We start from the raw sequence: 13,248 nt of genomic DNA on the forward strand, positions 1-13,248 counted from the left end.
TATTTGGGTCCTTCCTGGGTTTTTAAGTACATATTTACTGCAGCGAATAAGCTTGTGCTTAAAGTCTTGCCTCATCTCTGATTATTTCCTTCAGATTGATTCCTACCAGTGGAATTAGTGTGTCAAAGGATATGAACATTGTTAAGTCTCTTGATATAACGTCGAATTGATTTCTAGAGGGTTGTACCCACTCACTCCTCTATCGACAACTCTGAGAATGCCCATTTCTCCACCAGTAGGATTGAGATCAGCTTGTAAGTAAAATCCTTTCTAATTTAATAGATGAAAAAAAATTCTTCTCATTATTTTGATGTGCATTTTTTGAGTCAGGTTGACTATATTTTCCTAAGCTTATCCATCACTTGTGTTGTTCCCTTGTGAACCGACTGTGAATTTCGCCTGTTTTTCTTCAGGGTATCTAGTCTTATTGATTTGCAGAAGCTCATTGTATATTGAGATGTAAACCCTTTGTTGTAATTGTTGCAAGTTTCTCTCTGTCTCTACTGGTGGCCCCGGGCCCGCACCAGCCTCGGCTCTGCTGGCCCATAGTACCAGTGCAGGGCTCGGTGTCTCGTGGATGGAAACACAAGTTTCCGGCTTCATCAGAGCTAGTGAGTCGCACCCCACTGTCAGGGTCTGAGTGAGGGTCTGTCCACGGTCCCAGTATCAGCACAGCAGTGGGCGTGGTCTGACGGGGAGGGGGCAGGGGATGCCCATGCTCCCCTCTGACATTCATTTCTTTTCTGGCCAACACCTCCGACTTTGTGGTGGCTCATTCGGACCCAGCTAGCCAAACCATTAGGGACCGTCTTTCCCTCTGCTTCCTCATCCTGCTCCTCAGTTGCCCATAACAGAAGCTTTTGCTAAGCCCAGGCTGGGGTGGGGGAGTTGGCCGAGGACTCGAGTCTTACAGCCCAGTCCTCTGGCCCTGCCTCCTGGGGGCCTGCCTCAGTGACCCTTCCTGTCCCCCTCCTGTCCCTGCACCACGTGAATGACTCCTGCACTCAGCCCCTCTGCCCCTGGTTACACCGCAGATGCCGTGTGGACCCCAGGGGCACCCAGTGTGCACAGAGACATCTGAGCCTCAGGGGCCAGGGGCCAGACAGGCCGCTTCCCAGCTTCTGGCCTGGTTGGGTCAAGCCCTGGGTGCAGCACATGTCCTTCCCAAGGTTGGAACTCCCCAGGGGGCACAGCGGCTCTCTTCCCTCCAGATGGTCAGTGTCTCTCTCGCTTTCTGCCCCCACTCCCTCCCTGCAGGTGTCGGCAACCTCAGTTAGTGGAAAGACCAGGGTTTGGAGACTAGAAACTTCTTTAGACTCTGGCCCTGGTCCTTCTAGCGCTGTGACTTCAGGCTGGTCATGTCACCTCTCGAGACCACAGTTTTGTCACCTAAGAGGAGGAACTGGCCCCATGGGATTGCTAAAATGACCTACAAACCCCCAGGTCCAGCAGGTGTTGGGGGGGGGGTGGGCGGTGGCCAAAATGACCTACAAACCCCCCCAGGTCCAGCAGGTGTTGGGGGGGCGGTGGCTAAAATGACCTACAAACCCCCCAGGTCCAGCAGGTGTTGGGGGGGACGGTGGCCAAAATGACCTACAAACCCCCCAGGTCCAGCAGGTGTTGGGGGGGGCGGTGGCCAAAATGACCTACAAACCCCCCACCAGGTCCAGCAGGTGTTGGGGGGCGGTGGTCAAAATGACCTACAACCCCTTCCCAGGTCCAGCAGGTGTTGGCGGGGCGGTGGCTAAAATGACCTACAAACCCCAAGGTTCAGGAGGTGTTGGGGGGGCGGTGGCCAAAATGACCTACAAACCCCCCCCAGGTCCAGCAGGTGTTGGGGGGGGACGGTGGCCAAAATGACCTACAAACCCCCCAGGTCCAGCAGGTGTTGGGGGGGCGGTGGCCAAAATGACCTACAAACCCCCCAGGTCCAGCAGGTGTTGGGGGGGGCGGTGGCCAAAATGACCTACAAACCCCCCACCAGGTCCAGCAGGTGTTGGGGGGGCGGTGGTCAAAATGACCTACAACCCCCTCCCAGGTCCAGCAGGTGTTGGGGGGGCGGTGGCTAAAATGACCTACAAACCCCGAGGTTCAGGAGGTGTTGGGGGGGCGGTGGCCAAAATGACCTACAAACCCCCCCCAGGTCCAGCAGGTGTTGGGGGGGCGGTGGCCAAAATGACCTACAACCCCCCCAGATCCAGCAGGTGTTGGGGGGGGCGTTGGCTAAAATGACCTACAAACCCGGAGGTCCAGCAGGTGATGGGGGGGCGGTGGCCAAAATGACCTACAAACCCCCCCAGGTCCAGCAGGTGTTGGGGGGGGCGGTGGCCAAAATGACCTACAAACCCCGAGGTCTAGCAGATGTTGGGGGGGCGGTGGCCAAAATGACCTACAAACCCCCTCCCAGGTCCAGCAGGTGTTGTGGGGGGGACGGTGCTTGTGTGCTGTCCAGAACTGTGTGGCATACTCAACTCACTTCAGAGATTACATTTTAAAAGGGTATCTCCAAGGAATCTTGAGTCAGGAATGATGTTCACTTTCCTCCTGAAGTTGTGCCTACCCTGACCTTGCCCTGGGCCGGGCCTGGTGCCCAGCGTAGGATGAGAGGTTGAGGAGGGCACGGCTGTGTCTTGTCCTCAGGAACCTCGAAGTCCACCCAGCGTATGATGGGAGAGCCCCTGGGAGGCCAGCAGCAGGTGGCCTTGGGTAGCTCCCAGGTTGGGGGGCACACGGGGCAGGCCTCCCTCAACTGGCCTGAGAGAAAGGGGAGACCTCGCCCTGGAGCGAGCATTTGGGCTCAGAACGGATGGCTGAGTAGGAATTAGCCAGGTATCACCGTGGCCCCAGATCACCAGCTGTTGGTGGCTAAGGCCTGCACACTCCCTGGGGCGCCGTGCAGGTGTGGCCCAGAGCCGGTTCGGGACGTGGGTGGGTACGAACCAAAACTTCCTACGCTGCCAAGAGAAAGTGTCTCGTGGGCCATGAGTGGCTCACGAGTGCCGACCTAGAAATCACCGTGAGTCCCCAGGTTAAGCCATGGCTGGCTTCCGAGTTCAGCGGTGCCGGCTCCTGTCGGGGGTTCCCTTCGCCAGACCTGGGCGGGGGCAGAGTCAGAACAGCGTGAGTCTGCTCCCGTCTGTCCCCGGGCCAGGGGCTGGGAGCTGTGTGCACACTGGCTCCCAGCGCCGGACTGGCAACTTGCTCTCTGTGAAACTGGGAAATGACAAATGACCAAAAAATCAATTTGTAATCTGATTGGAGGTTTCTGATTTCCTCTGATGAGTTTAAATTTCATTAAAAGCAACCTTATTCCAACATAAAAGGAATCCTTGAAGGGTAAAACAGGGGATTGTCTCACCGAGCATAAAGCCTCCCGACTCTTTTGTGTGATGTATTCATCGCATTAATTGTGAGGGCCAACCTGCCGTGTCTGTTAGAAGCTGTGCTGTTATCAGGGCCCGGGATCGGCCGGGCGCGCTCGGAGCACAAGGACTCACATTCAAAACTCGCTCTTTGGCGTATTGGCACTTGAGTTATCAACAACTCCTCTTATCTGCTGGGAGGGGGCTCGCGGCTCGGGGGGACAGAAGCCGCTACAAATCGCCACCCCAGCCGCCCCTCTGCATTCTCCTAATTGTATGTATTCTCTGGAAAAAAATGATCATCACGGCCTCTTGTCTTGATGAGAAATTGACATTTTCGGAGGACTTCTCTGGACGCTCCGAGCGAGGAGATAAGGCTGAGTTGTTTTAAAGGAGAGTGGCCCGTCTTTCCTTTCAGGGGCCCTCTCTATTGCTCTCAGTGACCCACTTGATGAGTATGGATTTCGCGAGGCCTTTTTCAGCATTTGAACTATAAAAGGTTCAGAATGACACCACCCCTTATAGACAAAAGATAACCTTGCCCTTTGAATATATTGATTCTTTATTAACTAGGCTGTTTAATGCAATGAAATGAGGCATTAGACGGAAGCCCATTTCAAGTGCTTTGAATAATCTTTAAAAGCTTGAAAGACCTTAAAAGGCAGCCTGACAATAATTGGCATACATCTGGAGAGAATGCGGTTCCTGCTTCTGATTCGAAACACAAACATGAAACAATTTCTCCCCAGGTTGTAGGGCCTGGGGAGCCGGCCCTGGGGAGGCGGCCCTCCCCACCCCCCCCCCACCCCCCGCTGCCCAGGCTGGCACTTCTGGCACCCACTCAGAGTGAGGGAGGAGGGGACTCTGATCCCCAGCCCCACCCCCAGCACCTTGGGAAGGAGCCCAGGGGGAGGCGGGAGGGGGGGCGGCCTGCAGCCTTGTGCCCCCTGAGCCTCCTTTTCTTTGCTCTTTAAGGCTGAAACAAGAATGCAGTCAAAGGAACCTGTCAGTGACAGGAGAGAAAGGTATTCACAAGTTTCTTTATGTTTTGAATAATTGTTTCCTGTTTTGCTCAGCAGAACAAGTAATTAAGATGACATTTGTGAGTACTAATTTGGATCACACTTGTGTGTATGTGTTACAGAGCTGCAAGCCAAAACATGCAAAACCAGCCTTTCATTGAGGAGAAAATGAAAAATACAGAATGAAATGAAGGGGAGTTTCAAGAACTTGCAGGAGCCGAGCTTCCGTGCAAATGAGAAGCCCGGGGCAGATGGCGCCCTCGTTATCCTCGTTATCGTCGGTGCCCATGCTGGTGGATGCAGACCGGCCGCAGTGCAGAGGGTCCGCTTTCCCGCTGCCGTGGACCCGGAACCGCTTGGTGGCATCCCAGGTGGGACCTCGGCCGGCACGGCCATCTGGTGCCCTGGTGCCTGCCCGCCCGTCCAGAGCCCACAGCCGGTTCTCGCCCCGGCGGGGCGCGGTGGTGGGGGTGGAGGGAGGGGGTGTGTACCCGAGCTCTCGCCCTCTACCTGCCCGCGCCCTCCAGTTCCAAAGCAGAGGCGGGGGAGGGGGTCCGGGGGGGGGGGGGTGCAGTCTCGAGGTTGGTTATATGCCACGGTGCCTGACACAGGGTCACGTACAGACATCTGAGTGCAACATACGTACAGACGGCCCCTCCAGGGACCGGAGCCCTAAGAATTTCTCTGTGCAGGTTACAAGAGTGGTTTAAGGACTGATAACTTTGTAGAAGGTGGTTCTACGAATCACTTTTATCTCAGCCAAGACACAGCCCTGGGGCCCAGGTGTCGAAGGAACACCCACCCCACCCCCACCCCAGTCTGTATCTGCATGCGCTGTGCCACTCATTTTAATCAAAACAGATAAAATTACCCAAAGTGAAATTCACAGACAAGAAATACTTTAATTAAATATTGTGTAAAATGAACATTTTTATACAGTTAAATATCTGAAAAAATGTACAGATAAAACAATCTTATTGTAGGGTCTTTAACAGTAAAATCTACCATTTAGTGAAGCGCTCAATTTTGAGACCATGAAGCGATGAGGGGCATTGACTAATTAATCTAAAACACAAACCGAGTGCAGGGATGAGGAAACTTGCAAACGTTCTTAACATGTACACGTGAGCTTGTTTTTAGATCAAACCCTTACTTATACAAAATAAAACGGAGGCAATTTAGTTCCAAAGTGACTTCTCAGGCTTTTCCACGTAGCTAAGCCTTAGCCATCGGAGGGCCGGGCCGTGATGACCCGCTGACCACCGGGGACATTCTGCTCGTTTAGTCCCTCGAATGAGCACTTTCCTAAGTTGTGCATGGTTTTGTGTGTGTGTGTGTGTGTGTGTTGTCAAAGTTTTTTAAAGTCCTTCCTTTTGGTCTTAAATCTGATTTCTGCTGCAGTTTGCAAAACAGTTGCTGTGCTGTGTGAGGCATTTAATGCAAAGGGAAAAGAACCCTCTGGTGTCACTGCGGGTTTGGCACGAAGAGGCACAGGATCTGAAGGAGGTCATTTCGGTTTAAAAAGGACAGGTCTGACCGCAAAATACACATATATATTATATATATTATGTATAATATATATAATATATATATATAATTTGAAAAAAAAAACAGTTTAAAAACCAGCGGTGATTTTGGTCCCCCCACCCCACCCCCCAAAACCTGATTCCTAGGTGGGCCTGGGAGGGCACAGAACACAGCAGAATCAGACGCGGGAAGGAGCGACACATCGCGACAGGTTTGTGCTTTTGTGTGTGTGTGTGTGTGTGTAGACACCCTAATCTCCAAATGAAATCGTAACAGTTGTGTTGTAAGCCTGTGATAAAATAGCACAAAGGTTCTTTAAAGAAGTCCACTTTTAAGGCATCAGAGAAGTTAATGTGGCAAACATTTTAATTAAAACATCAGAAGTAAATTTTATTTTAAACTTTAGGCCTCTGAATTTTTCCAGTAAACACAGTTCAGCTATGTGGCAAAGTCGTGGGTGGCAGCTAAAATGACTTTTTACATTCTACAGAAAAATAAGGACACAGCCCCAAACGGTGTCCCCTCTTCACGGCTGTTCCACATGCACGAAATCTACTAGGATTTTCACAGCCGAGTGGCACCGTTTTTGTGTTGACTATACAACAACCTTTGTTTTCAAAAGTATTTGTTCAGATAACTTAAAAATAATATAAAAATAAACAATGAATTTGACTTTTCCTCAAAATAAAAAAGAAGAAAGAAAAAAAAAGGATGGGAGGTCTAAACAAAAGCAAATCTTTGAAGTACAAATGAAATTCCAGGACACCGGTTCACTTTAACAAAGCAGATCAGAGAGACGGCTCTTGGCTTAACGGTGTTCCCAACACCGGGCCATGATCAAAAACCGATACAGACAGGAAAAAGAAAACGGCGGTAAAAGCAATGTACAAAATCTCAAAGATAAATACAATATTTATAATCGATATGTTACAAAAGAAAGTCCCTTAGCAACTGTAAGTGTTCATGGAAAAGTGTTGAATGGAGACCATTTTATTCCTTATGAGACACATAAGGAAGAAAACGTGTTTTTTCTAAATATTTAAGTGGATCTGAAAAAAATTCAAGACAAGTGTATAAATATTTAGCTACAACTTTGGCAAAATCACAAAAGTCTACAATTTTATAACCACATACAAAACACATTAGGGAAGAAGGAGCTAGAAGTCAAAAGGACAACTTCTGGTACAAGAAACATGGACCTCACAGTAGCCTAAGAATGCAATAGTATACAGTGCTAGCAAAAGTTGAAAAAATGTTGCAGATCACACTTGCTTAACAGGAAGTTCTAGCGGTGGGAGAAGATTTCAACCAACAGACAGTAGCATTTTTTTTTTTCTGTCAGTGTGCTTGTTGAAGGCAAGAGAATTCAATATCAAAGTTACAATTTCTAACTACAATAAGTTACAAAGTTTCATTTCATTAAGATGAAGGTAAGCAATGATAAACCCTCCCTCCCTCCCTGCCACCCGAATTCAAGTCCTCCTTCCTTCCAGTTCGATGGCTCACGCCTCCTTGGCCCCCTTTTTGTTTTTTCACCACAAAAAAATATTTCACATTATAGAGATACACAACCATTGTGAATCTAAGTATGAGCACAGAAAAATGGTTGGAGGCATTTTTCATCAGTGTTTCATGATAATCAAAATGGTGCATTCACAAAGTTTCTCCCAACACATAGCAAGTACTAGACATAGCCAAGACGGAGTCAGAAACTTTATACAAAATAGGCGTCACTTTGTTTTCCTTAGTCTTCAGATCTGAGAAATGTGAAAATATGAGAAAAGTTCAGTCAATAAAATGGAATTGTTCATGAAGAAGTAGGCTGTTTGCATGTTGATTCTTAATAGTTTAAATAAAATCTTTAAACAAAGTCTTTTGTAGCGTCTCCGCTGCTGCTGACAGCTTGAAGATCACGGTCTCCAGCAGCAGGCCCTCTACGCTAAACGTGTCCCCTGAAGTCCGTCGTGGTGCCGGGTGCTGCGGAGGGGGGAGCGAGCCCCTCACATCGGCGGGACTACCAGCCCAGACATAGCTGAAAGAGAGAGGCGGCAGGTTACTCTTGCGGCCGGGCGGCCTTCGCCGTGGGTTCAACGTGCCTTCCGTTAACCAGGCTCGGTTAAGGTGCTGGGGGTGGGGGGGGCGGGGGGAGCATCTACTTCACGGGACCGGGGTACGTGTGGGGACAAACCCCCCCCACGACCTTCCACGCTGCAGCCCCTCCTCAAAGACTCCCTGGGGGGGGTGGGGGGGGGGGTGGGGGAAGGGCTGCCGCCTCCCCCGCGTCTCAGTGGCTCGTTTACAGCAGACGGAGGCCCCGGACTCCCCAGAGGCCACCTCTGTCGACAGATGTGAACCAAGCCGGTCACTTCTGTGACGCCAGCCAGGGCTGGCCTGCAGGCCCGGTGGGACCCAGGCGCTGGGCTCGCTCCCTCTGTGAAAACCGGAGGGGCCTGGACTTCCCCTCTGCCTTGAGCCCTTGCCTCTGACCACCTGCTGATTGGTCCATATCGTAATGGTGAGTCTCAGGCTCTCCAAGAGCAAAGCCGCTCACAGCCCAGCTGCCCTGCGATCTCAAGGCCGAGGCCCCGAAGAGACCCAAGTCACAGCCCCACCTCAGGGGGGCTCTTTTTCTCCTCCTCTACGAGTAAGAAACTTGGTGCTAAAAGGCCAAGCGCGGCTGACGCCTTCCAGTGAACTCCTGGCACGAATAGAATTTAAAATCTTTTAACTTTAGCGTTGTTTAATTTTTGTCAGAATGATCACTCTCGTTAATTTACGTATAACGTATCGATACATTCGTTCACGTGGTGATGTGAGCTTCAATTTCCCAGTTCATCAATTTGCACAGCATTCATTCCTCTCCGACTCACCGTTACAACATTATGGTTCGGCAGGCCCGTGTGCACACCCCGCGTGGGTGTGCCGTCCTCCCGTGGGCCTCCGCACCGTGTGGACGGTGGACGGGCCGTGGCCCCCGGCCACCTGCCTCTCAAGCAGCTCTGGGCCGCGGGCCGGTCGGCGGCGCACGGGGCCTGGGCGTCCCTCTCATACGACTAAGATGTTGGGAACACAATTATTTCAAATCACGGATACCTTTCCAGTTCCTTTTTTGAGCATTAGTTCATCAAAGTGAAATATGCCACCGACTTCACAAAAGGGCCAGTTTGTCTTCTCCACGGTAGCGTCCTCAGCACCCAGCAGAGAGCCTGGCACATAGTAGGCGCTCAGTAAATACTGGTTGAATGGATTCATTTTTTTAAAGGAGTAACTGGATTTGACTTTCACCGGGAGGAGCATATACCAAAGGTGGTGTCTGAAAGAGGCCAGACGACGGCCACTTAATTCAGTGCCTGTGGCCCCAGTGAGTCACAAAGAGCCACGCGGTAAGATCACGAGGCCTAGGGGCACTCACGTGGCCCACCCGCCGCACACCTCACAGGCCACCGTGCGGCCTATGCTGCCCGGAGGGACCCAGCCCTGGGCAGGCACTGGGTGCCTGCTCCACGTGGCCCCGGCCGTGGGCAGCTGCGTCCACGGGATGCCTCCCCCTGCCCCCGGGACCAGCCCTTCTCCCTCCTGAGCGTGTGAGAGGCATCGCCTAGAGAATCCAACTCCCCCCACCCCCCACCCCGGTGGTCACGCATGCACGGCCCCGATCTCGGTGCACCCCTTTCCGAGGACCGCACGGCCCGCTGGCCCCAGGTCTGCCGCGCCAGGCTGAGAAGGCAGGCTGGGACTCGGGACGCAGCGAGCGTGCTGGCTCTGAGCCGGGCCCCGCGGGTGACCGCGGGCCCCGCCGTCCCCATCCTGAGGCCGTCACGCCGCCCGTGGGCCAGGGGGCCGCAAGCCCAGGCGCCACAGGCGGGGCGCACCCTGCTCTCACTTGGCGGGCGCCAGCCGTGAAGGCCCGTTTGCCGCGTGGACGTCCACCACGACCCCCAAGCGGTTCCCCTTTCCTGAGGGCAGGGGCGGCTTTACCACGAGGACACCGTGGGTTAGGTTGGAAGCAGGAGGGAACGGTTTTCTTCCGCCAGGGTCTGTTACGGGTGGGGGTGCGCGAGCGGGTGTCGCTTCTGCGGAGACCGGGAGGGGCACGCGGCATCGCGGCCACCAGAGGAGAGCATGCCTGGGGGCGGGGGGACGGGGCAGGGCGGGGGGGGGGGGGGGGCGGAGGAAGGGCCGGGGCGCCGCCCCTCACCTTGGAGTCCGTTCCCGTTGGCGCTGGTGCAGGAGGGAGGAGGAGAAGCTTGGGGCCGGACCACGGGCGCGAAGGCGCTCTTTTGTTTCACTGCAGAGATGACATTGGCAGGTGAGAATGAGAAAATGCCGTGGGTACCGCTACAGTTTGAAGGGAGGGTGACCGAAGAGGCTGCCACGGTGGGGCTGGACGGCACTACTGTAACAAAGCAAACAGGGTCAGGACGCACGGCGCCGGCACGGCAACACCACGCAGGGAGGGGGCTGGCGGGGCCTCGCCCGGGACGCCGCGGCCAGCGGGGCAGGGGCGACCTGCTGCCGGCTCGGCCGCTCTCTGGATGCCAGGCGAACTCTTGGGGGGGGGGGGCGGGGGGGCAGGGCGGGGGGGCGCGGGGCTGTGGCTTCCCGCCGGGCGGCCCCCATTTCGCTTCCGATTTGGCTCGGGTTCCCGGGGCGGCCTCGCGGGGCCCCACCGTCGGCCAGTGGCCAATGTGCCGCCGCCACGTGGACCCCCAGCCTCCAGAGCCACCCTCCCTTTTGGTCCAGCAGCTCACATCCCAGAACAGCCAAGCAATATGCACACATTCGACGTGGTAGGTGAACATGAATCCGTGTGACGACAAAACAGACACTTACTGCCGTAGGGAGAGTTAGCGGAGGAGCCATTAAGAAATCCAGGCGAGCCCGGGACCCCTAGATTGGCCATGGCGCCACTTCCATATCCATTCATGCTAGTGCTGACTGTGTTGTAATTGGACTGCTGGGGAGTACTGCTGGGGACGTAGCCTCGCGGGGACACGCTGCTTGTATTGCGACTGTAGCCGACTGTTGAAACCCCCCCCCCGGCCAAAAATAACGTTATTATCAGGCAGAGACACTCGGGGGGGGTCTCCCCGCGAATCCGTACCACATATTCAACACCGTCAATCGACCTCACGCTCTACGCCAGCCCCAGCGCCTCGCGCCAGCTCGGACGACCTCGCAGCGCCAACCCTGCCCCGGCGCCTGCTCGCCGGGCCCCGCTCCGGGTCTCTGTTGGCTTCGACAGCCAGCCGAGCGCGCTTCGATCTAACCGTCAGCGGCTTCCAGGATTCTCTTTAGAAGCAATTACCGACAGCCTGGATTCGCGGGCTGTCCCCCCACACTACGTGAACTTTCGGCCTCCGCAGACCTTCAAATGCCATGGCTGACAGCGAGAGCTTGTTTGTGGCCGCAACTCCCCGGGAAGGGCTGTTTTGGGGTCTTCGTTCTTACGGTTACCATTTCTGCGCGTGTGGGGGAGGGGTGGGGAGCGGCAGCCTCGCTCCCGCCGCGGGGGAGCGGGCAGACGGCAGGAGAGGGGTTTTCTGAGACTGCTGCCTGCACGGATTTTAAAGAGGAGAACTAAACGAGGCGCTCAGAACCGGCTCACGCGACAAGGTCCTGCGGCCCGCGGCGGCCGGGCCACCGCGTGATGGGGGAAGGTGCGCTGCGGGCGGGCAGGGGGGGGGGCTGGGGGGGCAGGGAGCTTCTGTCCCCTCGCTGGTTCCGGGCCCCACCCGTGCAGCATATCCGAGAAGGGTCCCCTCCGCCTTACTATGCCACAGCTGCCCGTGGCTGCTCCCAGCCTCTCAAGGAAACGTCTAGCAAAGACCGGGCAGCTGAGTGGCAGGAGGTACAGTTGCAGTAGTTAGCTCTGGGCTCTGGGCGCTCCGTGGCGCGAGGACCTCGCCGCAGAGAACGGAGCGCGGCAGACCTTCCCGTCGCACCCAGGGCGTGGGCAGCTGGCTGTGTCTGGGCAAGGGGCCCACCCTTGCTCGGCCGCGTACCTTGGTCATTGGCTTGTGACGTCTCCGAGACGTTAACGGCTAGCTGGCTGCTGAAGGAGTTCACGCCCATCATGCCCGTGTGCGCGGGAGTGTTGCCCAGGGTGGGGATCTGGTTGTGATTGCGGGGGACGCTGTAAAGCGCCTCGGCGATGTCCGCTGCCCGCTTCAGGATGATCTCCTAGGGCAGGAGGGGAAGTGCGCGTTCTGCCCCAAGCTCCCGGGTCGCGCTGGGGAGCACCGGCCCCCCCCATTGCCCCCCCCTTGCCCCCCCCCTCCCTGGCCCCGCCAAGGCCAAATAACCATGACAAAAGTTCTTTTGTAGTTACAACCTCCCTTAGGAAAATAATCTAACGGTGCTCCTGAGAGGGCACGTCTGCTCTGTTCTGCACCCACAGCCCAGGGGCCCCCGAAGGTGCGCACAGAAGCTGGGGAGGCGTGGAAGGCACCGGACCCAGAGTCAGAGGAGCCTCTCGAATACCCTCACGTCTGCTCCCCAGAGACCTCCGGAGCAGACCTCCAGCGGGACGAAGGTGGGCCGTGGGTGCCCGTCCTTCCCTCCCAGGCCGGCAGCACCAGCCGTCCACCTACCACCGGACCCCCCGGATGGATTTCGAGGTGGCTGTTCCCTGTGACAAGGCCTGCTGCTCCGGCTCCCTGACACTGACGTGTGACTTCCTACTCACATACCCGGGGTGAGGGTGAAAACAGGAAGGCGAACCTTTCTCCCACCAGACTGAGTGGTCGTGAACGGGTGCGTGTGCGCCCAGAAAACCCGCGGTGGACCCGGGCCAGCCGGCCCCTCCGAGGACACGGTCAGCCTGGGGAGGGGGCAGGCACGTCAGGCTGCCGTCTGCCTACCTGGTTGTTGTGGGGCATCCCGTATAAGGCTTCCACAAGATCCGCCGCCCTCTTGAGTAATACTTCCTGAAGGAGAAGCAAAAGGGGCAGTGATGTGACCGGAGGAAGCCGAGTACTGCTCTTCGGAGAAAGAGCTACATGCAGATTCACAGTTCCACCTGCCGGGAGAAGAGGCCCCTTCCCCCCCCACACACACCCCCCCACCGCCGTCCTGACCCTGTGGGGAGGGAAGGGGGGGGTCTGTGGTTCCCGGATCATCCGGCCCGAGTGAAACACCCCCCCCCCCCCCCCCCCCGCCGGTCTGCACCGAGGCTCCTCCGTGCGGACAGGCCGGTGGGAGGGCTGGCGTGAGCGGGCCAGTCCGTGCCTGAGGTTTAATGACGGAGTCTTATGGGTATTAAACACACACACACATGGCGGAGACGTGAAAAACCCAGGCACCACATTTGCCTGTTAATTCCTAGCACTTTAGCG

The 13,248-nt window shown here is 55.5% G+C and overlaps 1 protein-coding gene across 11 annotated transcripts in view; it reads right to left on the reverse strand.

Moving 5' to 3' along the window:
• Window positions 1-5,266: 5,266 nt before the first annotated feature.
• EBF3 (EBF transcription factor 3) overlaps window positions 5,267-13,248 on the reverse strand; it is a 120,065-nt gene continuing 112,083 nt past the window's right edge. For 2 of the 11 annotated variants that reach the window (XM_043597886.1, XM_043597888.1), the window contains exons 12-17: window positions 12,775-12,840; window positions 11,917-12,094; window positions 10,745-10,933; window positions 10,110-10,199; window positions 9,005-9,117; window positions 5,267-7,943 (exon numbers count right to left, since the gene is read on the reverse strand). In XM_043597886.1, coding sequence (XP_043453821.1) covers window positions 7,926-7,943; window positions 9,005-9,117; window positions 10,110-10,199; window positions 10,745-10,933; window positions 11,917-12,094; window positions 12,775-12,840 — 654 coding nt within the window. In that variant the 3' untranslated portion in view covers window positions 5,267-7,925. Of the gene's footprint in view, window positions 7,944-9,004; window positions 9,118-10,109; window positions 10,308-10,744; window positions 10,934-11,916; window positions 12,095-12,774; window positions 12,841-13,248 lie in introns of all 11 variants that reach the window. The other 9 variants (XM_043597882.1, XM_043597885.1, XM_043597889.1 and 6 more) reach the window with 6 other exon arrangements.

This window comes from Prionailurus bengalensis, chromosome D2 (assembly GCF_016509475.1).
Source record: "Prionailurus bengalensis isolate Pbe53 chromosome D2, Fcat_Pben_1.1_paternal_pri, whole genome shotgun sequence".
Lineage (NCBI taxonomy): Eukaryota > Metazoa > Chordata > Mammalia > Carnivora > Felidae > Prionailurus > Prionailurus bengalensis.